The sequence below is a fragment of the Sphaeramia orbicularis genome, chromosome 10, assembly GCF_902148855.1.
Source record: "Sphaeramia orbicularis chromosome 10, fSphaOr1.1, whole genome shotgun sequence".
NCBI classification, from domain to species: Eukaryota; Metazoa; Chordata; class Actinopteri; order Kurtiformes; family Apogonidae; genus Sphaeramia; species Sphaeramia orbicularis.
Window position 1 is genome coordinate 23,609,197 of NC_043966.1, and position 26,947 is coordinate 23,636,143.

The window sequence follows — 26,947 nt, forward strand, 5'->3', positions numbered from 1 at the left end:
ATGCACAAGCACACACATACATACAATGTATCAATCCGCCAACCCCCTACACTGCATACATTACACATTCATAATCCTTGTACATACAAGTGGAAATAGGTAAACACGCATCTGTTTAGTCTTACATCAGTTACTGCTGCTAAAGTTCATGATATTTTCACACATCACATCACAAATACATGTTCTTCATATCGGAGGACACTATAAAGACAGACCTGACAACGGAAAATAAAAGGGTGAAGTGTGCTAATAGAGGTGGATGAAAAATGAGCACTGCAATCCACCTGCTACTGAACTGAAAAATATAATACTACGTGATCACAGACGCATATATATTCATCAGGTTAAAATAGTGCCGTGCTTCTCAGAGCTGTCACTCTGTGAGCTCATTGAGTCAGTATGTGACCACAGAAAGCACAACCCTCCTGAGCAGGCTCAAAACCAGCACCTGTTTACACAAGAGGGCTGTTAGCCATCATAGTTTATGTTATGGATAGAGGGAGAGGGTTTTTTTTCCATCTCCATGGATCAGAAAAAAAGGAAAAAAGAAAGGGATGATGGAAGAGCAACAGCAGATGCAAACAAGAACCTGAATACCAACAGACACAAGAAGACAGGACGAAGAGAAATGGTGGGGTCACTGAAGAGCACAGAGCAGGGGAATAAGGATGCCAATCATCACATTTTAGTCAGCACTCTTTGCTAGTTCCATTTTAAGAGAGGGCAACACACAAAACACCAGTCCACAATGACAAACAGAACTTAGAACCTCATTTAAGGCCAACAATGACAAAAGTATTGAGAGTAACATTTAAAGGTGAAAATGTAAAGTATTTTCAGAGTTGTACGAGCAATGGCCATTAAATGACTTTCAGCACAAACTGTTCTAGCCTTAAGGGATGTTACAGCAATTTCACACCAGTTCAGAATGAACACTTGATACAAACCTGCATATAATTCACACATTCGTTGACACTTTCACATCTAAACTCATATTCTGCAACAACTACGTGCAAATGACTGCATCTATTCTCAGATTTCATACAACAAATCACACATTGGTCTACAGGATGCAGGTTGTAGAACCAGCAAAAAAATATTCAGGTCAAATTATAACAAGTCTTAATATTATACATTCATGCAAAGGCCCACCTTCTGCCTCACTCACAAAATCAATGTGTACACATGAATTCATTGTGTGAAAGTGATAAACAAAGTCTTTGTTTGTGTTGGCATACTGACAAAGCCTGTCCTTACCTGCACCAGGAAGATGATAAGGAAGTAGAAATTGGCAATTCTTCTAAACTGTTCAAACAGGTTCTTTGGTAGAAAGTTCCACACTGTGTACTGTAGGGAGACAGAAAAACATACATGTAAGTCACCGAGAAATAAAGGCATCAAGTGTTGACTGTTCTTTGATGCTGCTCTTGGTTGTGTAATTTTATCATTGAAGAAGGATGTTTTTCAACCTCACTTATGAGGTTAGAGAAAGGCTTGGCAAGAAGAGGAAGATTAGAGGCATTCAATATTCACAGACTCTTGCATATGAGTATTCATTCTCAGCTGGGCATGGGGAAAAGAAGAGACAACTTCAATAACTTAAAGTCTGTATTCATTGTAATGCCTAGGGAAACAGCTCTTGGGAGACCCACAGGTACTCCACTGATTCAGATTACAGATTTATCTCCTGAATTCATCTCCCTTGAATGGAAAGCCGATGAACTTATCACGTTGGCAGAGGATTTTGTTTGTGTTCTTTTTTTAAGTGGCCATGACTGTTGATACCACTGGGGCTAGAATGACACTTTTATCTGCTTAAATCCCTGAGAGGCAGCACAACAATACCCTGCTGGTAACTTTGTGCTGCACAACAAAGTACCAAAGTGATAAGCATGAATACATACACATGCGCATAGGCTCACTTCACATAGAAAGAGCAATAAGCACTGTTTATGAAGGGGGATGTCTGAATGGGGAGAGTGTTGAAATGCAGCGGCAGCAGAATAGCCCATCTCATTTTGCCAGAGAGAAAAGAGAGAGAAAGTAATGAGAAAAGGGGGTGGGGGGTGGGGGGTATGGGGTTGGCGGTGAGGGTGGCTGACTGTGATGGTGCAGTAGCAACAAGAGCACGAGAGGAGATGCAGATTGGTCATTGCAGAGTGCAAAAGCAACAGGATGATGGAGAGCAGAGGCATGGAGGAGCATAAACACTACAGCTGGGGTAATTAAAGACTGTTTACCCTGACATACTGGCAGCAGCCAATTGATTGGCCCATCCTCACTGGGACCCTCTGCACCACTATAAATCCCACTACCGTCTTACTCACACCGCTTCCTTCTCCCCATCACTTTTACTCTTCATATCCATAAGCCAGTCTGCGCCGGCCCGAGCCTGCTGCTGACACCGGACTGAAGGCTGAGATTTAGGTGAAGGGTGGGTAGTATTCTGTCAGAGCTCCAGAGAAAACAACCAAATTGCCCACCATGCCAGAACATTAATAGCAGCCATGTATTTCATTGCCGATGCCTCCCTGACAGACAAATAATCACTTCAGCAGGGAGCAAAGACAAACATGTGGAGTGGCAGTGGGAGGAGGAATAAAAAAAAGGATGACATGGGAATGCTCAGAACTGTGAAAGAGTTCATTTTGCATTCCAAGTGTTAGATAAGAGAAGAGATACGCTGGGGGGCAGGTGAAATCTAATACAGAGAGGAGCTGAGGAGCAAACACAGGCATATGAATTTCAGTTATGGCCAGACAGGAGCTCTGACACATGTACAATATGTGACTGTGCTTCTTACCTTGGAGGACACAATCCTGTTATCACAGAATTTGGGTGGGATGAAAGGCTCACTGGCAGGACACGGCCGGTGACCAACATAGATAGTCCTACTGTCTACTCTTCTCTCGTCACCACCGAGCTGCAAGGAGAAGAAGGAGAGGGTAGGGTTCCAATGGAGACAGGGGAAAAAAAAGAGAGAAAGGAAAAAGCACTTGTTAGTAATTCAGGGCATTCCTTTACACCAACACCTGAATTAAGCATCAACAATCTCAATGCAAAATGATTCTTAAACAAGTGGTGCAGGCACAACAAACCCCGCCCCTCGCACGTATTGTAGCTTATTTTGGCATCGATCCAGCTGATGTCATCATGTCTATGCATGTGGTGATGCCAACATATCAAATGTCTCCATATACGTGCCAAGTTTGAAGTACATTGAAACAAAATTAATATTTTTTATAGATGTGAAATTTCACCCATTATATGTAAATGGGAGGAAAAAAGCTGTAAAAAAAATTCATAAAAAATTTGAACTTTGACCTACTTTTCCCAAAATCTAAACATGTCTACTCTGGGTCACTGGCAATCTATAAACCCAATTTGGTATGAATTCAACCGATAGTTTTGCTGCTACACACATGTGAAATGTCACCCATTATAAGAAAATGGGGGCAGGGGGGTTAAATTCATAAAAAAATTGAACTTTGACCTACTGTTCCCAAAATGTAATCACATCTATTCTGGGCCACTGGCAATTTTCACTGGCTATAAAGGCAATTTTGTAAGAATTCAACCAATAGTTTTGCTGCTAGAGTGTTAACAAAGAAACAAAGAAACAAACCCAACCAAAAACAATACCTCTTGCCTCCCTTTCGGGGTGGGGTGGGGTGGGGTAATAAGTTTAAAGTCTTATACACTATCTGTGGATAAGCGTTGAAGAACAAACACGTGAGATCTGTTTTGGGAGGTGCTGTTTTACGATGCAGTGTTACTCAATTTGCAACAAATCCACAACGCTAAAAAAACAGCTGTTGTTCCAACTAGATAAGGCCCAAATTCCATCCAAAGGTAGAGAATTAAGAGATTAAAACTTCTACTGTGGTGCAGAAAATTAAAAAGACTAGAAAAGCACCCTACTGGAAAACTGTTGAACACAAGCAGATAAATTCAATGAAGGGACAAAGGAAAGTAATACAAGGGTCAGTGAGACAAAATGGCAATTGTGCAGGGACTATAACTTCATTTCTTCTGTCCCAGGTGGTCACTCATCTATGATTCACAAGTAATAAATGTGGCCAGGAGGGGGGAAAAAAGCTTTCCTCAGTCTTATGAGGGGAGCTATCGTGTTGTGATGCAGATGGCAGAGAGATATACAAACGCACACACACAGACACACCTACAGGGGTTGGACAAAATAATGGAAACACCTTAAAAAATCAACAAAACATAATTTAATATGGTGTAGGTCCACCTTTTGCGGCAATTACAGCCTCAGTTCTCCGAGGTATTGATTCATACAACTTGTGAATTGTTTCCAAAGGAATTTTAAGCCATTCTTCAGTTAGAATACCCTCCAACTCTTTTAGAGACGATGGCGGTGGAAATCGACGTCTTACTTGAATCTCTAAAACTGACCATAAATGCTCAATAATGTTGAGGTCTGGGGACTGTGCCGGCCAGACGAGATGCTCAACTTCATTAGAATGTTCCTCATGCCATTCTTCAACAATTCTAGCTGTATGGATTGGGGCATTATCATCTTGAGGTGTGGGTGTTTCCATTATTTTGTCCAACCCCTGTATATGTGCACGTGCTCAAAGCCCTAAAAGACTTCTGGAACCAGGTCGGGAGCCAGACACAAGCTGAGCTTGTCTCAACGTTAGACATAGACTGGGCATTCCTCATCCATAAAAGGCAGGTAAGGTGAGTCACAAAGCAAGGAGGAGAAGACAGGTCACAGTCACATGTTTTCTTTGCACAAGTATTCATACAAATGTCAAAACAATTATATAAATGAAGCCCTAAATAGCAACCGGGGACACACAGATACAACTACTAAGGACTTGTTCTTCATTGAATGTAGAATCTGTTTCTCTAATTATGTGGCACTTCAGTTAATTTTTTGATGTGATGATAACTATAGATCACCACTTCAGTGTAAATGAAATGTGTAGGTTTATCCTAAGGCTCATGGAAGCGAAATTTTTAACAAAACTTATCAATCTATATTATTGTAATTGTGTGACTGACTGCAACACAAGATTTAGTGTTTGATCACATCTCAACAAAGGCCAATAACTCAGTACCATTACTGATCTATTAGAATAAATTATTATAGCTTCTTCCCCAAAGCAGTGACCAAGGTTATAATAGTTTTGGATTTTTAATTATAGTTTAGTTTTAATTAGTTTTGACTTTTTTTCTCTTATTCAGTTAGTTTTAATTAGTTTTTAGAGCAGGTTTGTTAGTTTTTATTAGTTATCATTTTTTTCTGAATGCTTAGTTTTAGTTTAGTTTAGGTTAGTTTCAGTATTAGTTTTAGTTATTTCAAATATTTTATCTTCCTCATCATCCTATTCAAAGAAATTAGTGAGGCGCGGATATGGGTTACCCTGGACACTTTATTTGGGGGTCGGGTTAGGGCGGCTCATGGACTGAGCAGAGACACAATGTACCGTACAATGTATAAATTCCCTATAGCAGGTTGAGGGGGGGTGCAATCCATACACAACGTCACTTACGTGAAACAATGCGAAGATGTGCAAAGCATGAGAGGAGATGCACAAAGCAGCCAGCAGTTAAACCAGATAGAAACATATATAACCAGCTAACCAGCAGTTAAAGCAGATAGGAACATATTATAAACCAGCTAACCAGCAGTTAAAGCAGATAGGAACATATTATAAACCAGCTAACCAGCAGTTAAAGCAGATAGAAACATATATAACCAGCTAACCAGCAGTTAAAGCAGATAGGAACATATTATAAACCAGCTAACCAGCAGTTAAAGCAGATAGGAACATATTATAAACCAGCTAACCAGCAGTTAAAGCAGATAGAAACATATATAAACCAGCTAACCAGCAGTTAAAGCAGATAGAAACATATATAAACCAGCTAACCAGCAGTTAAAGCAGATAGAAACATATATAAACCAGCTAACCAGCAGTTAAAGCAGATAGGAACATATTATAAACCAGCTAACCAGCAGTTAAAGCAGATAGAAACATATATAAACCAGCTAACCAGCAGTTAAAGCACATAGGAACATATTATAAACCAGCTAACCAGCAGTTAAAGCAGATAGGAACCTATTATAAACCAGCTAACCAGCAGTTAAAGCAGATAGAAACATATATAACCAGCTAACCAGCAGTTAAAGCAGATAGGAACCTATTATAAACCAGCTAACCAGCAGTTAAAGCAGATAGAAACATATATAAACCAGCTAACCAGCAGTTAAAGCAGATAGAAACATATATAAACCAGCTAACCAGCAGTTAAAGCAGATAGAAACATATATAAACCAGCTAACCAGCAGTTAAAGCAGATAGAAACATATATAAACCAGCCAACCAGCAGTTAAAGCAGATAGAAACATATATAAACCAGCTAACCAGCAGTTAAAGCAGATAGGAACATATTATAAACCAGCTAACCAGCAGTTAAAGCAGATAGGAACCTATTATAAACCAGCTAACCAGCAGTTAAAGCAGATAGGAACATATATAAACCACTTATAAACATATATAACCCAGTTCATCAGCAGTAAACCACACCTTAGCAGATATCTCATCTCTTAATCATCTCCAGTTCCATTATTAGCCAACTTTGCTTCAGTTCAGTTCAACTAGCTGTAGCTAGTAACATCAAACGTTTTTTAACATTCTAACAGGTTCCATACCTCTGTAATTGGATTAGTTTTCATCCTCCTCTTTTCTCCTCTTCTAAACTGTGCAGTTCAGGGCTTGGAAGGCCTTTTCATGGTGATAAACTCTCCAGTTTTAACCTGGATGCTAGTTCAACACTGACTCTGTCCTTTAGCTCTGCTCTGTCTCTGTCACTCACGCGCACACACACGGTACGCCAAAAAAAAAAAAAAAAAAAACTCGACCCATGTATCACTACAGTAAACCCCAGACAGGACTGTGCTGCTTTGTCCCAGCTTTAGTCTGTATGTTCCAGGTAGAGTGGGGACCAGAAGACAACTGGAAACCACCAGTGACCAGACATGACAGACTGTGAAGTGTAGTATGGTGTCACCAGCTCAAACTGCTGGAGCGAAATAAATCAATTTGATATCAATCCGATATTGACAAAGACGAAAACGAAGGGAATTGTATCCATAATTTTTATACGTTTTAGTTAGTTTTGTAAGCTCACGATACAGTTTCAGTTAGTTATCGTTTTTTTCTTTTAATTAGAGTTTTTATTAATTTCAGTTAACGAAAATGTTTTTTCAATTTTAGTTTTCGTCATTTCGTTCGTTTTCGTTAACGATAATAACCTTGGCAGTGACTTTAATGAACAGTTAACACTCTCTCTTGAAATCCCAAATGCACACAGAAGAATTGCACTATAACTACAGAAGTGTATACTGTGCCCTTACTTTACACATATACATAATTTATTTTTCTAAATTTCTTTTTCTTACATTTTTTATTATATCTTGTACTTTACCATAGAGCCTACATCTACCCACAACAAATTCCTTTAATGTGTTGACGTACTTGGTGAATAAAGATGATTCTGATTTTGATTATTACAAAAATGATTCATTGTCATTCACATGGATCAAACTGCAGTCAAATTAACAACTGTGTACAAAACCAGGATAAATTTGTCCCGAGGAAGACAGAAAACTTGGCCGTCTCACAATGACCTCGATTTCCTGACATCCAACATTTAGCCATCCGAACACTTGGGGTGGACAGAAACAAGGAGTTGGGAATCATGTCAGTGGTAAATCCTGGATCATCCAAAACCAATAAATCCTTTTTTTGCTTCCACCTCTGCTCCTCTCTTAGCCTCAAATATCTTCCATAACTCACATTTTGGGAACTGAGTTTTGATAACAGGCCAAAACAGGACAAGCAGGTCATCAAGAACAATAAATATCTAACAATGGTGATTAAAGGTAATGCTGAGAAGCAAATATTCATGCACTACCTATGGAATCAAATATCTCAAAACATAATGCAATGTTTAAGTTTACAAATGAAGATGACTTATACACTATATGCAACTGCATCACATGGAGCTTTGTGTAATCTGTTAAGACACACAACTGTATGATTTCAAGCACAACTAAATGACAAATTTGCAGACTGGATAGTCCAAGGCCCTGTTCAGTCATTGCATTAACATGCATTCAAAGCAAGTAACCAGCTGCAAATGTGTTTGGCATTAGAAAGTGTCTACGTACATCTCCAGAGATCACTTATGTTCAGATTTAACTTTCCTGCAGTATACACAAATAAACATGCTCATCTACAGTCGAAAATGTAGTGCAAGCTTTCATTTCAGTCCAAATTTGATTCAGTGTGTGTCTCAAAAACAACCCGCAGCTTTTAAGGGGGAATATTTTCTTGCATGTTGCTAACTGCAGGAACTGATGTGAATCAAACACATCAGTTAAACAAATCATATGCTTTAGTAATGATTGAATTTTCAAGCACCTAAAATATTAATTGAATATCTAAACTGGAATATTCAAATGTGAATATTCTCTTTACTCAGAGGGAAAAAAAGTGGCAAACCACTATTTTAGTAAAAAAAAAAAAAAAAAATAGCAGACGTCTTTAAAACACTTTGATATAATGCAAATGCCTTGTTGATTTTCATTTAGCAGGTTTATACTATATATAATATATGTGTGTGTGTGTGTGTGTGTGTGTGTGTGTGTGTGTGTACTTTGTATTTATAATTTACTAGAGAGACAACATCTACCTGCAAAGAATTCCTTGTTCCTACATACTTGGTGAATAAAGATGATTCTGATTCTGAAGTGAAATGAATCTTAAAGTGTCCCGAGTCAGGTTTGAACGGGGCTGAGATGTGTATTTTATACATAGAGCCATAAGTTGTTTGACTAAAATCATAATCCTTTGTGATTCCTTGGGGCATGTGTGAACTCAGCAATCAGCAACGGAACAAGACTGGAATAACAAACCCATGCACAACTGCACAAAGTTTCTTTAGCGGAGGTAGTCTCAGTTCCGCTCCACACAGTCACTGGAGCAGTTTGTTTGTGGTGTGAATGTGAGCCGAAGTCAATCCACCTAAATTACCAGGTCAGCACTACAAGTTAGAATTAACCAGATCCAGTGTTTTGCATTTTGGGATGTGGTGTAACATGCAAATGACAGGAGACTGCATAGTAGAAGAAACAGCTTACTATTGTTGTAGAATAAAGGCAAAGTAGACTGACATTTTACTTGAAAAATATCAAGCGTCCTTCTGGATAATAATCACATCTGACCCCCTTTTAGTGTGTTATGGGGTATTGTCTATTTTCCTCGTTTTGGTGTGTTCAGGACATTTCTACTTATCAGTCCTTGGACAGTGAGTTTATATCTCCACCCAGTAATAGCATCTGGCATCATACCTGGGCATAACAATATACAAAACAAAGCAACTAGTTATACTGCTCTAGTTATACTGCTCTCTCCTCATCTGCTGAAAAGCTGTTTGACAGACAAAACTGTGGGCAAAGCACCCACATACACACAGACCTTTCAGCCTATCACCTCTGAAGGAGAGTTTTGCAAAGCTGTGGGTGTGTTTGTGTCTTTAGAATAAAACCACTGTGGCAGAATCAGGTGATGCTTTTTTCCATTTCGCAGTTTTTTTCCCCTCACTACACCATTCACTCTCTCCATTCAGTCTATTGCTCACTCAACCACCACTCCCTCACCCTCATTTGCTATGTGTAGAAGAAGAGCCAAGTTTTAACAGCTCACAAACAGAAATGTTAAATACTTTGCATTTCACTTTCAACGTTTCTCTAACATTAAATATGCTCTAGCTGAAAAACATGACCTCCTACATGCTTTTATTTTTCTGCTCACGCCCCAGACAAATCAGACCAATAAGTGGTGTGTAGCAATTTGTAAAACCTAAAAAAAAAAAAAAAAATACAGAAAACACATCAAGTTTACTCCACAGATTCAGACCAAAAGCAAAAACTATGTATGCGAAACACCCACGTTTGTAACATCATGTGTTCAATAATTAAATTCAAGACATTAGTATGTAAAACACACCTGAGTTCAGATCCTTTTCCCCTGTCCAGTCAATGGTTTTGTGCAAGTGAACGACTTCTTTAATGTAGCTGTATCACTTCGCCTCAAATAAATACTGCACAGCTATTCTTGTGGATGTAAAGTATTGAAGTGCAGCAGGCATGCTATTTAATATAAGGGTCAGCAACATGTGGGTAGAGGGAAGAGATTCATCATGAATATCTGATACTGGGCCAGTGCCAGAAAATGTGTGAATAATGGCCACCTGGAAAGCAAGCTGAAGTCAGTTTCTGAGGTTAGATCTCAGATAGCCTCAAATTACCTGGAGCCCAATTTATAGATGTTCACCCAATCACTTTCTACTTACTGGTGATTTGAAAAAAACAAAACAAAAAAAAAAAATAAGGCGAAATTCCTTATCTCAGTGGCAAAATATTTCTAATTTTCTCTCCTGTCCTGGCTAGAAAAAAAGGAAGCCAGCAGTCTTACATAATTCTGTTATTCATGAGCAGCCATGTTCACACCTCAGTATGGCTGTCAAATCTACCAGCCCCTTCCCTCTCAGCATGTACTGACACTCCTTCAGCAGGACCGGACGGACCCGGCTGCCAGACGATCAGCAGAGAGAGAGGGAGGGAAGAGGGAAAGAGTGGGAGTAAGAACGAGTGTGAGAGAGGAAGTACACCAGGATCCAAGAACACAAGTACATCCAGGTTTTCTATATCAAACAACAAGCAGCCCCCAGGAGAAGCAATAAGCCAAAAACACCCCCGTAGACTCCTCTTGTTCATTTATCTGAATCATATTCAGTGTTTCTGGCAGTTATACTTCCTCTGTGCAATGTTATCAAAAAATTTAATTGCAGCTTCCAGTTATTCAGAAAAGCAAACAATAATAGTAAGTGAATTAACATTAGCAAAACAAAGTAGGGGGCTAAAAAAAATAGCAGGGCTGCAAAAAATAATTTACAAATTGCATGGGCGAGCATGTGAATGCAAGTAGGAGAATCTACAAACCAAATTAGGCCTGAGTCAAGGAACAGCTCTTGCTTGTACTGCACAATTACAGGTCACACAGTAAACAGTACGAGCTGGCCTGCTTCTCATCGGTACCAACCTATTATAATTGCCCAACTCTTTACTGTTGTTGATAGAACATAACTCAAGATGTTTCTTTAAAATCACAACACTATCAGATAGAACTCTAGTTTCCATTTTCTACATTCAATATTTCTGCAGTTTTCAGGAAGACTAAGTCAACATTATTGCTTAGAATCTCCTACATAAGCACATTCTGTGGTGATTCTCAAAAAGAAATGTTGGCACTTAAGCATAATTCATATTGAAAATGGGATTCTATATAAAATGAGGAAGTAGTCCATGGCCCGGGGTTCTAAAGATAAGAAAAGAACTATTGAATGGCCATTGATTTAGCGGCGAATTCACCATAAAATATAATAAGGGTCAGACCATGGGGTCCACTTCATTTTTGAGCAGTTACGTGATCGCAATGCTCATCCCCAATACAGGAGCACGAGAAAATGCCAGTGTAAGGAAAAACTGAACTGATTGCATTATCTTTGCCTCATTGTCAAAAGTCAAACAAAACCATTCAATGCCAATGATGTTAGCAAGTAAAGCGATGGCCAAGAGTCAAGTGCCAGTGTGTCAATACCAAACAGCAGATTCATCCTTGATGAAAAAGCATTAGCTACAAAACATGAATGAGGATCAATAAAGCAAACATCCGATGCTCATTTGAGCTGAGATGTAATTGCTCAGTCAGAACTAAATGGTGCATTAGAGAATTGAGAAACCCTGAAACTTTACATTAAGTTATGCTCTAAATTAAATTATACACACTTTGTGTTCCACAGGGAGAAGAGGAAATGTAAGTCTGCATTCAACCACTGCCAAACTCCCAACGATGACTCGGGTCTGATGACACTGCGTCCTGTCACACCATCTCACTATTCAGTGACTATGCCGCTTTGTCACAATCTTCATGGTGTTAGCAGAACAGATAGACACCAAGTAACCAGAGAAAAGACAAAGCCTTGTATTATGTAAAGCAATATATTACAATGGTAACTTTTGGGCAGCATTCTGCTTTGTTATTGAGTCAACCATAATTTAATTTCACCTGAACATTAGGACAATGAGCTGAAAACCAAAAAAAGGAATATTACAGTACTGTGGAAAAAGTCTTAGACCAAATTCGGTTTATTGGTTTAGTAAAGTTATAATCACCACACACACATATTTCTCAGTTTCTGTATTAAGATCTAATCTGGATAAAAGGGAAGTATGTACAGCATTAAAAACATAAGTTTCAAGGAAAAAATAGTTTCTATAAACAAAAGTGGTAGTTTTTAGTGTGACCTCCCTTCACACTTAAGGGTGAAGACACACCAACCCCACTGCCGATCATCACCAGAAAAGGTAGGCCGACTGATCAGTCAGCTCCCTTCTCCCCGACATGGTCAAAACAGTGTGTAGTACACACCAAATCAACTAACGACTTGAGCATATGTTCTGTGCTTGCGTGATAAGTAAAACCGGAAATGACAGAACATCTCTATAGAACAGGGGTGGGCAATCCTGGTCCTCGAGGGCCAGTATCCTGCATGTTTTAGATTTTTCCCTCTTCCAGCACACCTGAAGGTCACAATCAGGCTTCTGCAGAGCTTGATGATAGGCTTATCATGTGAACCAGGTGCGTTGGAAGAGGGGAGCATCTGAAACATGCAGGATACCAGCCCTCGAGGACAAGGATTGCCCACCCCTGCTATAGACCAAGCAGGCGGAAACTAAGGAGAAATTGCACTATGCCAACAATGCTGTGTTCGCTTCATGGAATGAATGAAGTCCATAGGCAACACTGACTGGCACTCATTCAGATACAATTTGAGCAGTTCATGGCCTATTATAGAAGACAATAATAGTGTAAAGTACCTTGGCATAGCTGTATTCACATATAAACTTCTCGTTCACTAGTTCACTAGTCAAGGACTATCTCTCCACCAATCAGATTGGTCCAACTGAATGACGGGTAGTGGACAATTACATATGTTGAATCAGCTGAAAAGATTGGTGACGACATTAACGATGGCTGATCGCACAGAACACACCAAGCAGACTCATGTCACCGACCTCCCTGGACTGCCCAATGACGTCCGACCCCTGAAAATTGGGTTGGTGTGTCTTCGCCTTAACATGTCTTTAACCCTTGTGTTTAGACAATATGAGATTACTTGCATTAATTTTCTGATGTTTTATACCAGGTTTCATTCAACATGTGTCAGATGTTTCTGTTTGTGCTGCTTCTTATCATGGGGTCAGGGATCACAATAAATTGTGACTTTAACCTTTAGAACACATTTAGTTCTGTTTTTTGTGTGTGTTAAGGCCTGTGCACATATTTCTTGTATTTTCTTGTTGTATCTAAAGAAAAGAGACTGAGAAAAAATCATGTATGCTCATTACAAACCTGCAAAAACAACAAAACTGAAGGTGGTCTAAGACTTATGTGTGTGTGTATATGTTGGGAGGGTTGATTGTAAGATGCATTTCACTACAGATTAAGTCCCTTTCAGTGAAATTTGTATCATGTCCAGTATCATTACTTCAGTTACTATTAGTGCTAATGGATGCAGCACTCACACAGAACACTACCTAAACTTGACTGAACTTGTTACAATATTTTGTTCTGTTGGTAAAATGATGACGACCTGGTTTTTCCTTAACCATGTTTTCCACAGCATCATAGAGTGTGAACCAGTAAACAAAGCCAAAAATAACACTGAATTTACATTTTCATTGTAGAACATTTTGTTTTCATTTAGTTTTTGAGGTGGATTTTGCTGCCTTGCCACTAATCCTCTTAAAATAAAATGGGACCAAGAAAGGCTGTTTACCTTCCCTGGTTTCACACAGCATTAACATGGGTGTGAAAATGGCATAAATGACAAATATGTAAAGTTATAGTGCATGAGAGGTGTTTGGTGTCACTGGACAAAAATGCCATAATTACTTTTCAGGATGTTGTAATTTAAGTGGTCTGAGAGGAAACAAGATTCCTGCATCTACTGTGCTTGTCATCTCTTGTTCTTTGGCTGTAGAGGATCTTCCTATGACAAGCCAAAAGACAACAGGGGTTTAAAAAAGTGACAGGTAACTGTAAGTACAGATCTCTGTCTGGATTCTAATTCCACTGCTTCACTTTCCCATAACAGCATGAAACAGTTTCTTCTGCATCTATATTTAGTCTTTTCATTTGTCCAAAAAGTAGAGAGCTGAAGAAGAAAATGTTCAATCAAGCATGCAACTTGACTGTTCACTGTAACTCAACCCTGTCATGTGGTCACTGGTAGGCTACACTATATACACAATCTACTACTGTGTTTTAATTAAGAGGCTTACGGGAAAATTAACCATGTTTTTTACATTTCAACATGTATGAATGAGATAATCTGGAATTTACGAAATTAGCCTGTTTAACTGTTTTATGATTACCACATATAAGCTGAAAATTAACTAAAAAACATTTCTTATTATGTACTTTAAATACTTTTACTCCGCTACTCCCAGATACTGTATAAAAACACAAATACGCAAAAATGGTCAGGACAAATGTGCTACATCTTTGCGCATTTCATTAGTCACCTAATTCATATTAAACATCATTTGCCTTTCATCCAAGAAATTACTCATCTTCTGCTCAGTCCCATGTTCTCTGTTGTCTTTTGGTTGCTGGGACAATGTACCAACACTCAGGTGAAATTAAAATTTGACTTAACTGAGAACAAAGCAGCAAGTTCGCCTTCCTTACATTGCATTTATTCACAAAGGCATCACGCTGTTGGGAAGCAAAAAAAGTGCTGCTTGACACTAGTTGTCAAGCTTGGCGTCAGGGTTTAACTGAAGCGTGGCTTAAGCAGTATACATATGTATCTGCAGATATAAAGTGTCTGATGTCAAGCAACTTAATAGAATTGAACAAACTGCAAATAAAGATGCTATCGTGATGTATAAATGTAAAAGATAGTGACAAGAACACAGCCAGTATTATTTATCCTGACACAATCCGATTTTGTGGTCAAACAAAAATCAATGCTATAACTGAAGTTTTTTTTTTCTTGCAAAAGTGCTGCAGGAAATTGAAAAAAGCCCAAAAGAACACAGTGGGTTAAGTTGTGTTTTTATCAGTGTGTGCTGAGGTTTTCTAGGAGACACCAAGCTTATTCAGGACAAAATGCAAGAGCCATGCCATTACGACTAAAAAATATACACATATACAAGGAAATCTACTTAAACACATTTAATTAGGTGTGAGGGAGCTATGCACAGGAGAGAGAACACCAGGGAACTATGCCTGTTCTTCTTTGTGTCCTGCATGTGTAGTAATAGCACTTGGAACCAGTCTGATTTTAAACTCCATGTTCCCATTGACCTTAGTTTGTGTTTCATGCAAGTCTCTGTGAAAATGAACAATGCTGCATATTATAGCCCAAATTCTCCTTTAATATGAATTATTTCACACCCGAGAGAAATCCAGGAGTTAGCTCTCTGTGTATAAATGTGTGCCTGTGTCACTCCCTTATCATATTTAACTACTTAACAATATCTTATTGAAGTGCATTTGATCTGTCCTATCAGGCTTTACAATGTTAGAGTCAACGTGTGTGATCATTGCAGGCCAACCTTCTATCTATTATCAGCTTCTCTACTCCTCGGATAAGGAAGTAACTAGGGCTGCACGATATTGGAAAAAACTGACATTGCGATTTTTTTAACCCTGCAATATAAATGGTGATATGAAAAAATACTCAGGAGGATATAATAGCTGTATGGCGCTGACGTAAATGGTCAAACAAATTAGTTGTTACCTCTCATTGTGGCAACAATTGCAAGGCACTGTTGACACAGAACACGTGCTTCAATAACATCCTTCTTGTAGCTGGAATAATTCCAGATAACTGATGTTGCTTTTCCTTTTGGCACCAAGTCTTTGTTTAAGGTGATTTTCTCTTGTTTGTTGCTCATTTTTCAACGTTGTTACTAGCGACTCACTCCAAACTGATTAAGAACATTTGTGATTGGTGGATCGCTGTGTGCAGTGTGTGTCAGGTACCCTTGAAATTTGATGAGAACACATTGAGTTCATTTGCCTCCTACATTGCAGGACCTGTGATGTGACGATTGCACACACATACATCGCAATGACGATGCTCAAACGATATATTGTGCAGCTCTAGAGGTAACCATAAGAGGATAAGCTCAGAGCAAGTATCTATGATATTGTTGTAGGCCTAAGCATTAAATGGTGTCCTAACAGGGATGAGTAAGTGCAGAGGAAAACACCAAAGCTCCCATAAACTGTTTCAAGAAATGTTGATGACAACAGTAAAAACAGCATAACGGCGACATAAAATTGCTATTATGACAGGCTGAATAGAGCTGAGTGATGAATGTTTCAATGCAAGGGAAGAATGCACACATTGAGTCAATGCTGCTTGTCACTGCAGTACTCTAACAGGCACTTTCATATCTTTGATTCTCTCTTTCTTGTCAGCCCACTTTCCTTTCCTTTTCTAGCATGCTCTCTAATTGTAACTCCAAGTATTTATTGCTTAGGCAGTGATGAATTTGCAGAGGGTACATTATCTTAATAAAGCACAAAGACATCAAGCCCAAAATAGAACAGTTTGTTTTTGTAATGATTTAAGGAACTATTTGAGTCTTTGTTGAGTTTCCTGCACAAGAAAAAGTGTTTAATTTGTCAATTACACAAAGGACAATTTGTCTAATTTAAGTACAAAGATGCTTATTAGTATTTAATTGGAATAGATTTTCAATACACCTTTTTATAGAAATTCAAATGACACAACACTTTCTAAAATTTTGCCAGTTTCATCCCCATAGTAGAACCATCATTGAAATACACACTGTTAAACAATACACAAAGTCTAAAAACATTTGCACATTTCGTTGTTTTGTGAGACTGACTTTTTAATGACTTTTCAGCACTCACTTATATATACAGAGTGCATGATTGGTTGCATCTCTGCAATCAACCTGACATGTATAAATCTACCCATCACTAACTGAATTCTGAAAAGCAATATGGATTCTTCTACTGAAGAGGATCTTGTATTGTGTGTTTTTAGCAAATAATAACTTTATGCCAATAGTTAATTCCCCAACTGTTAGGTAGTAGTATATTAGCTGTATTTAAAAGGAGATGAATAATCACTATAAAAATATTTAACAACAGTGCTAATATGAAGCAGACACGCTGCAGTTAAAACTCACAAAATAAAAAATAGATGAACCCAGCAGAAAATCTGTAACAGTGTAAAGACTTTACGGCTGAACTTACCAGAAAAGTGAATATCATTCTCCGCTGATAAGAAAAGAACTACAAGACTTACTGATAACACCGCTGTTACTTCACTTTCCATTCCATGTGCTTTGTCACAGGATATTTTGACAGTCACAGTGATGTGATGGAAATGCAGCACCACAACATATTGGTCTAAAATCAAACAGTGCATCTTTTTCTGAACTATTCATATTAGCATTAATAAAAACTGAAGTGAATGACAGAGCTACTGTAGAAGCTCATAATAAAACTATAACAGGAGTTACCTCCATTATGGATTCATCAACACTTAGTATAAAGACCCCATATCAGACACCACCCTCTCCTCTGTCCGCAGTATGCCCAGTGATGAATAGCCCCACAGAGTAATAATAACATCTTCAACTGAGGGCTGATCCTAAGGAGCTGTTGTGGATAGGCAAAGGCTGATTGTTCTACTAGCATCCCTGCAGCTGTACAAGACAGAGACTGTACTGTACTATGGGCTGGTACTGGCCTACATTACACTGTGTCCCTCGACAGTGGGGAGGGAGGAGGGGAAACTAGACCTCGCACTGGGAGCTGCTTCCTAAATCATTTGGTTGCCTCACTAAACCACAAACAGATATTGTGATGACTACTGCATGCCTTTGGTCTAGTGACAATTCTTGAAATCTGTCTCAAAGAACAAAACACTGATGGCAGAAACCTACGTAGACTCCTCCTAAGTTTTATCTGCGTTAAGATACAAACTATCTAACTATAAACTATGTAAATGTTAGGTGAAAAACAGAACCATAGTGTGGGCAGTCTACCACAGCCATTTAAGACAGACAAACAAGAAGATATTTCAAAATATATCCACGTGTTCAACAGGAAATGTGTAAGCAAGTCACACAATGCTGACATTGGTCTGTGGTCGTTGGTGCTTCTAAGGCCCTACGCTTAAAAGCAGAACCAGAATGGAATGAAGACTACACAAAGCATGACCTTCACAAACTAGATCTGGTTTTCCTTTCACAAGGCAAGTTACTTTTTAACTAGTTTATAGTCCCAAACCTGTCATTAAGTGAGGCTTTGGTTTGGGTTTTTAAGATCACATGCCACTCCACCTTCCACAGCTTGAACTTTGTCCTTCTTGCTTCTATCAGATAAACATTTTAGATCACCAGATTATTTTCTGTGGTTCTTCTGAAGAAATGCACCACAGTTCATGTTTTAAGACCTTCACACCAAGAAAAGCAAGCACGCTTTGAGCTGCAGCCGAGTCACACTTTAATGTATAATTAAAGAGAATTTTAAGTAGTGTAGCCATAAATGGAGTATGGTTTTTCCAGCCAAGTGCACAAACTCTCTGAACTGTTTGTGTGCGACAAATCACTAACTTAGATGCAGATGCTTGATCTGGGTAGCTTTTTTCTAGGTAGTATAAGGTATGTAACTTAACTTAAACTGCCCAGTGCAACAATTTTCATGACTCCTTGCATGCCTGGCAGAGAGCCATGCAATACCAACAAAGAGGTATTTACAGCACATCCAAATGCTGACAAGCTTTAAAAATATCCATGTCAGCTACAATCCTACTGATGACATTATCCTTAATAAAGCACCAAGCTACACTGGATGTAATTACTATTGAATTAATCATCCTTAGACACTGCATAGCAGGGCAATGAGACTAATGACAGAAATCGACTTGCGCCTGCTCAGAGAGGATGTTTGACTTTTGGAGTTTCTCACCAAATGTTACTTCCTATTGAACTGTGATTACATTAATTACATTGTTTTTGCTCCCTGTGACTGACAAATACAACTTGCCTTGCTTGTTGAAAGTCATTGTAGGCTTTTGCTTGACTAAGGTGTGCATGTGTGTGGGAGGGACTGGAACACCTTATTCAAGCAACTTTCTATCTTAACAGTAGTACTGAGGCTGATAAGGACCTATTAAATAACCACATGATTTCTGCTATTTTTCTTCTTCATGTCGGAAAGTCATCATCATTTCAGGTGACACTGAGAAACTGGGGTGGCAAAAGATCAGAGATGCTGGATTGCCTCCTGCTCCTCCTCCTCTTCCTCATCCTCCTCTCTCCCTCCATGCTCAGACACACAGGGAGACACAGAGACAGCAGACACTAAAAAAAAAAAAAAAATCCCCCCTCATATCTCAGCATTCTCTTCACATCTCACTGCGATTGCTCTCTGGGTAATGCTGAAGCTAGAGCATGGCACAGAAAATCTCTGGTTGAGTCTTTATACATATATGGATGATGAGGATGCATTTTGAGTGCTGCTAGCCTGATGCTTATACATGGGTCAGGAAAGGGAGGAGCGATGTGAGGAGAATTCAAAATAAATGAAGCAACCTGAATTATTTAGAACTACAAACTGGGAATTGAACCTAGCTTTTAAAGGAAAGTGGAAAATTGCCACAAAAAGCCAGCCATGGTCCCCTTGTATCCACCCAGACGCACCCACTTGAATGTTAACCTCTATAGAAAGCCTAAGTGCATCTGTCCATTATGTGAACACAGCGGAGAAAAGGATGAAATGGTGCTAAGAGGTTACAGGTCCACCCCTTGGTTTCACTCCAGTTTCTCGCATTTGAGTCACGCAGGGCTTTCCGGACTCCTCCACTATCCCTTCACACCGCCTTCTTCCCCACAGCAAAATATATTTATTATCCTGTTGTGTGTTGCAGATGAGCTCCTTTGGCTAGTTTTCCATTACTGGGCAGAGTGCAAGGGAGACCAGGGGAAGGAAGCAAGAGAGGAATCAGAGTAAGCAATTCTGTTCGCTGGGCAGTTCACGATGCAAGACTAATGGCGGCAAAACTGAGCACGGCTCTAATCAATAAGCATCTCTCCTAATCAAACAGGCCTGATAAATCAAACGGCCCTGCGTGCCTTGTATGCTCTGTGGCCTTTAGATGCACTCGGTAACTGCTCATCAGAGACTGACAACTCTGTTTGAAGACATTTGTGTCTAATCAGTTTAGTTAATAAAAGCCCCTTAAGGTCGTGTCCAACAGGTGCTGTAAAGTGCCGATAGACGCGTTTATGTAAAACCGGAGCACCTCTAAAACAACTTAATTCAAATTGATGCAATCTGAATTATGGAGGACAATGAGGTTTACAGGTGACATTTTTCTGAATACAGCTACATAAGTAATCAAGGGGACTGTATACAGGGTTCCTACGCAAGTATGGAAAGTATGGAATTTGACTTCATAAATTTCCAGGTCTGGAAAAGTATGCAAAATGGAAACAAATGTATGGAAAAATATTTATGGTTCCAAGACTGTTAACACTGTTCTATTTTCTAAAACATAAAATTATGAATATCTTAAAAAAAAAAAAAAAAAAAAAAAAGGATTGATCTGTGTTTTTAAGGCACTTGCTAGTGCAGCTAAAATGTTTGTGAGAGCACATACAGGAGGCTACGTGTCCCAGAAAATATTTGAAAAGACTGACAAGTGGAATGCCCAGCCTTCTGCTTTTATCCTCCTCCAACCCATTTTAAGGCCCGCCCAGGTGTCGTCAAGTTTCACTGCTGCTTCGGCGGACAGGTGATGTCCACACACTGTTTGCAAGCGAGCTATTCAACATGCCTTGTATGATCGTCGGCAGAACTCATAATGGGTAGATGTAAATTCTCTGACGACGGGCTCATAAATCCCAGATATAACTGGTTGGATTTTTTTTTTACCAAGACATCTGGAAATTAGGGTCTGGAAAAAGTATGGAATTTCGCAATTTCAAATGTGTACGAATCCTGTGTATATTTGCAGATAAAATTAAAAAATACTTAAGCCAAAAAAATTCTAATAAGCAAGTAAGCCTATGTTTAATTACAGGAGACCTTTTCAGCATTATCTTAAAACAAAAACTGGGAGCTATCTGCGTCATTTCATATAAAGACATTTTTAACTGAAAGTAAAAATAAATAAAACTAGTCCAACATACATTTGCCCTGAAATGTGAGTTTTAATTAGTAACCCTGATTCGACAACACCAGATTGTGGAGCAGTAAACAGCTCAATGTGCCACAGAGTGGTGACTGCAAATAGAGCAAATCAGCAGCATTTGAAACAAAGTAGTGCTTTAGTAAAAGACCATAAAAATAATGATTTAGACATTCATAAAAATCTAAAATACTGAATCTGATAGTCATCTGAGCCAGATAAGCCAACAGAGAGCAATAAAATGCATAAGCTACAGTTTACAATTGTGAAAAAAGTGATAATGCTTCAAATTAGTCGCATTATGGCAAACTTGCAAGGTCAGCTGGGAGTACTGTACAGCAGCGTGTATAAAAAAAAAAGAAAAAAAAACCTCTACTGAACAAAATATGAGCTTCCCCTAGGAGAGGTGACACTAGATAAATATTAAATATTTAACCTTGTGTGTTTATGCGAGCACGAAAATCAGCTACATGTGCATTGTCTGTGTCCGTGTCAATATTGTCAGCACTCACTCTGTGGTTAGTGCATCCATGTAGGTTCTGTGTCCACATCTCAAACCTGCATGTGCTCTTAGCTGACCTTAGAAACAGGTTTGCAGAGCCCTGGGGCTTCCAAAGTCATTTGACATGCAATCCTTCAAACTCCTCCTACAAAACAACATCTCCTGCCAGGAGAGGGGCTGCTTACTCGTGCTGGGTCACAGTCAAGTTGAGACAGAGCTGACACAGTGCATCAGCCTGAAACAAGATGAAAAGACCGAAGAGGACCAGAAAAAGAGGGCTTGAGCATGAGGGGGGAACCCCTGCTGAAAGAGTGGTGGAGGGGGCATTAAACATCTGAAAATAAAACAGCAAATCTTACCACACAGACGACAACTGTACTAAAACAAAGTTGAGAAACAGGGTGAACATGACCTCCTTGGATTAGAATCAGTCTTAAGAGATGTACTTGTTCTATTTATTGTGGAGACTACATGTTCTAAATGTGGTCCAACTATAGAAAACAATAAAAGCAAATAAATGAAATGCATCACTGAAGTGCTTATAAATCATCTTCCAAACAGCTAAAACAGTGTAGGCGACAGCTACTTCATTGCTACAAATGAAGATTTTCTGATTTAACATGATACTAAGACAAAATGTGAACATTACAATACTAGTTCTTCATCAAGGGATTATTAAAGAGAATCAGCTGAGTTAAAGTGTCACATCTGCTACAAAAGTGTCTGATCTGTGGGTTATTAACTATTATCAAAACTGGTTAATGTTTAATATGAGTGGTGAATGATTTCCTTAACACAATGAGGAAAAAAAGGATTCCATACTTGTTTTGTCTGCCTTAAAGGTATTACATCCTGAAAGATAACAGAAAAACAGCTGATATTGGGATTTGAGAACCTATGGAACTTTTCTGTGACAGTCGACCGCGCATTAGAAATGACATTATTGTTTGTTGTATAAATAATCAATTGACCAGTTGCTTCGGTTCTAAAAACACTGACACATTGTTGACCAGTTCCTGTCTTTGTATGCAGGATAAGTTCACCTGTCGAGTTTCCATCCTCTGACTGGTTTGGGCAGAATTGGGCTACTTTGCAGGAGCCTGTATTTACTTAACTACAGAGGAGTATTTGCTATTACACCAGCAACAAAATATAAAGGAGGAACTTCACACGTGTAATGTCGACCGAGCTAGAGAGTAGGAGGAGGTGTAGTGGCTGGTTACCATGGCGCAAAAAAAAAAAAAAGATACTGAGGTGCTGCCTGAGCAGTGGTGTTTTCATGTGTGTGTGCTGTTCTCTCTGCAGTCAAGGCAGGGGCTCCCACAATGAATACTATCACATTTCCGCCAGGCTCCACCTCTCACAGATCACACTGCTGCCTTCAAGGGCTTGAACGAACATCAAAGCCCACTGTGTGATTTTGCATTCCTGTCAGAGCATTACAACCTCTGGAGCTTCCCCCTGATGAAAAACTCAACCCCACTCATTCCCACAGCCTTCTGTAATGATTTTTACAAAGACACACTCTGAGGGTTTAGTGGCACAGTGCATCATAGCGGGAAAGCCAAGTGAGACACATGAGGCATCCTCTGTGCTTTTTGGTATGAGCAGTCACTCACTCTCCCTCCCCATCCGTCTCTTTATGATGCACATGTAACTCCCGTGGGCAAGGGGAGGGTGGTGTGAATCTGGAGGCAGAGAGGAAAGGCCTGAGATAACGCCACTGTGTGCATCAGTGACAGTGTGGCTGGCTGCTCCGCACAAAATATTATTTACAGCTCACACTGAAGAGAAATTACAGCAGCAATCCTCTCCAGAAGCAAGAAAATCAGCTGACCTGGCAACACTTAGAGGGAGGCCAGGAGGAGGGTCAGGCACTATAATTATTATATTGCTTCTCCTTATTCACTGTCCGTATCTATACTGCTCACATAGCCTGTGGGGGATTCAACCACTGGTGACAACAGGTTACTGGTGCATAAGAGGATGATAAAGAGGCAGTAAAGGCAGTTAAGCATTTATAAACCTGGCTGTGAAGATAGTTATTCCACTCTGAACAAGGCTACTCATGACTGATTAATGTATGTGAAGGCACAGAACCCCATGGATGAACTTTAAAGGGCTGAGAATTAAATTCACCAGTTGTAAAATATGATGTCAAAGCGGTTCATGCTGGCAATATACCAACATCTAACACTGGGAAAAAAAACCAAGGGTTACTTGTAGGATACCACTACATTATAAAGAACAAGTAGAAACAACTAAACTACACCTCCCTTAAGTGAAACGAACAAGAAAACAGATGTTTTTGATGAAAGTCTTTGTTCCTTATAATAGAGGGTATTTTTAGTGTTTAGGACCCAAGAGAAAAGCAGTGGCCCCTGGAGACAGACAGATGCTCTGATAAGTGAGCTGTAGTTTCAAGGTCTTCTTCACATAATGTTATTGTACAGGTGGACAGTTACATTTGATCACACGGTTGTTAGAAAACAGACATTATTGAAAGCGTGTGTGACCTCAGAGTGAAAGTACAGTCTGGGAGTTTAGCTCCAACCAACTCACAACTGTCAGGACTTTCTGGGAAGAACTTAAGTCAGTGTTAAACAGCTCAATGTTAACTGGCTGACTACCAAGAGCGGTGGAGTGAGACATCTGTTTTGTGTTGTCAAGAACTATGACGGAACACTTTCTTGTAACTAGTCTTACATTTTACAGCTAACAATTCTGAGGAAGAAAAGCAGCCGAAGGAAGTGAGTGGCAGTGCCAGCTCACATTCTTTAAGGGCACAATCACAGCAGTTAAAACGCTAGCAGGAGTAGCAGGATGTCATAAGCTAACAGTGTGTGTAGTGTGGATGCCAGGGGAACATACCAGACGGTTCAGTCCTCTCCGAAGCATCTTTTAGTTTATCTTCTTTGATTTCGCAATACTGATGAACTCTTCCGTGTCAACAGACGCCTCCAGGCTCTGCTTCAGCTTCTCCGGGGAATAACTTTACATGTATGTTAGTTAACCTGCTAGCTCCTTGGCTATCTATTTTCTACTCTAACGTTAGTTCTAGCTATATGAAATGCCGCAGCGACGCTACATCGTTTCCATTTTGTTTGATATCGGTATCTTCGCACCATTCGCATTCTCTTCCCTCTGAATATTTTCCGCGTTGCGGTGGACTAGTCGCGCTTCCCTTTGCTCAAGGCTGAAACAGTCCCTGACATTTCGCTCTGTGCCCTGTTGCTGAGACTCATACGAAGCATTTGTCGCACTCGGTTCTGCCTCCCCGTTGACTCGGAAACTTCCACCGACACATTAATAAACTAACTTCTCCTTTCTATCCCCGTGCACAGGTCGCCTCTCCTCCCTGTCAAACAATTTTCACTCCAGCAGCACCAGCAGCGACCACAAACGTTCCCACGTTCACAGGCTCCACCCGGCGAAGGTGCGGCGAGTTTCTCTCACACTGTATTATGGGTAATGTGGTCTGAAATTGAACTACGCTCTGCTTTATTCTCCTGCATGTTGCTCAGATAGAGGAGCATTAGGGCCAGTCTGTGACCCACTGAGCACCGACAGGAGCGTGGGTTGAACAAAGTGGGTTTTTTCCCACTAATTTTTTTTCCTGTTTTTTTCCTCACTAAATTTGTTCCCTGGATTTTCCCCACTAAATTTTTATACTGGGTTTTTTCCACTAATTTTTTCCCTGTTTTTTTCCTCACTAAATTTGTTTACTGTTTTGATTTGCCAGTAAATTTTTATACTGGGTTTTTTTTCCCACAAAATTTTTTTCCTGTTTTTTTCCCACAAAATTTTTTCCTGGGATTTTTTCCCCACTATTTTTTTCCTGTTTTTTTTTTCACTAATTTTTTTTTTTTTTTTTTTTTTTTTAACTAAATTTGTTTTTCGTTTTTTTTCCTACTAAATTTTTATACTGGGTTTTTTTTCCCACTAAATTTTTTTCCTGTTTTTCCCACTAAATTTGTTTCCTGTTTTTTTCCCCACTAAATTTTTATACCGTTTTTTTCCCCACAAAATTTTTTTCCTGTTTTTTTTTTTTTTCCCCACAAAATTTTTTCCAGGTTTTTTTTTTCCCCACTAAATTTTTTCCTGGTGTTTTTTCCCCACTAAATTTTTTTCCTGTTTTTTTTTCACCACTGAATTTTTTCTTGTTTTTTTCCCCACACATTTTTTCCCAATTTTTTTTCCTATTTTTTTCCCCACAAAATTTTTTCCTGCCCCCCCCCCAAACATTCTTCCTCTTTTTTTCCCCCACTGAATGTTTTTCTTGTTTTTTTTCCTCACTACCCCCCCCCCCCCCCCCCCAACAAATTTACAGATACTTTTATTTTATGAAGGGCCCACTTAATTATCAGTTAAGCCCTATTTGCATGTGACTACAATAATAACCTGGGGACTCCCTGTGATCTGGAAATGAATCCACCCCATCTGTCTTTCAGGTGGTTCATTCACACACATTACTCCCCAATTCTGATGTCAAGACTCATCGTTCACAGATAACTTCTGAAAGATGGAAAAATGTTCCCTAATGTAGCTGTCATCCATCTCATCATCCTTTTAGTTTTTTTTTTTAGACCTCACTCTTCTAAAAGATTTAAGTTTGTTCTTTAAGTGAATCTCCCAGTATATTGTGACATTAGCCTCCTGAATTTCTACCTAAAATGCATACGAAACTTTCATTTATTAACACCAGACCATCCCCAGAGTCCTTCACCAGGAAATAGGCTGAATAAATGTGCAGAACAAATTAAAACTGTTGCAAATTTAACCACATCACAAAAAGGTTGATTCACATGTCATTAATATTTCAGGATTACCACAATGTTTACTTTCCATGTTATATACATGGCAGATTCACATAGGAGTAAGATGACAGATGAAAGGATATACTCATCCCCTGTGAGCAAGATTTTATTTTCACATGATGTTGACAGTTAAGTCCTTTGTTAAATTATATTTACATCACAATGACCATCTTTTGTCTCAAAAAACATCAGTCACTGTAGTATAAAGGTCAAACGGTGTCTGCACAGGCATTTCGTACTTGGTATTTAAATGTTACTTTGGCTACAGTGGACA

At 39.2% G+C, this 26,947-nt stretch overlaps 1 protein-coding gene across 9 annotated transcripts in view; it reads right to left on the minus strand.

The window, feature by feature from the left end:
* atp11c (ATPase phospholipid transporting 11C (ATP11C blood group)) overlaps positions 1–25,281 on the minus strand; it is a 47,278-nt gene extending 21,997 nt beyond the window's left edge. For all 9 annotated transcript variants that reach the window (XR_003936432.1, XM_030145480.1, XM_030145479.1 and 6 more), the window contains exons 1-3: positions 24,728–25,281; positions 2,804–2,923; positions 1,258–1,347 (exon numbers count right to left, since the gene is read on the minus strand). Coding sequence is in view for 8 of the 9 variants with exons in the window: in XM_030145480.1 (XP_030001340.1) it covers positions 1,258–1,347; positions 2,804–2,923; positions 24,728–24,754 (237 nt within the window). In the remaining variant the exon portion in view is untranslated. The remainder of the gene's footprint in view (positions 1–1,257; positions 1,348–2,803; positions 2,924–24,727) is intronic.
* Between the last annotated feature and the right edge of the window lie 1,666 nt (positions 25,282–26,947).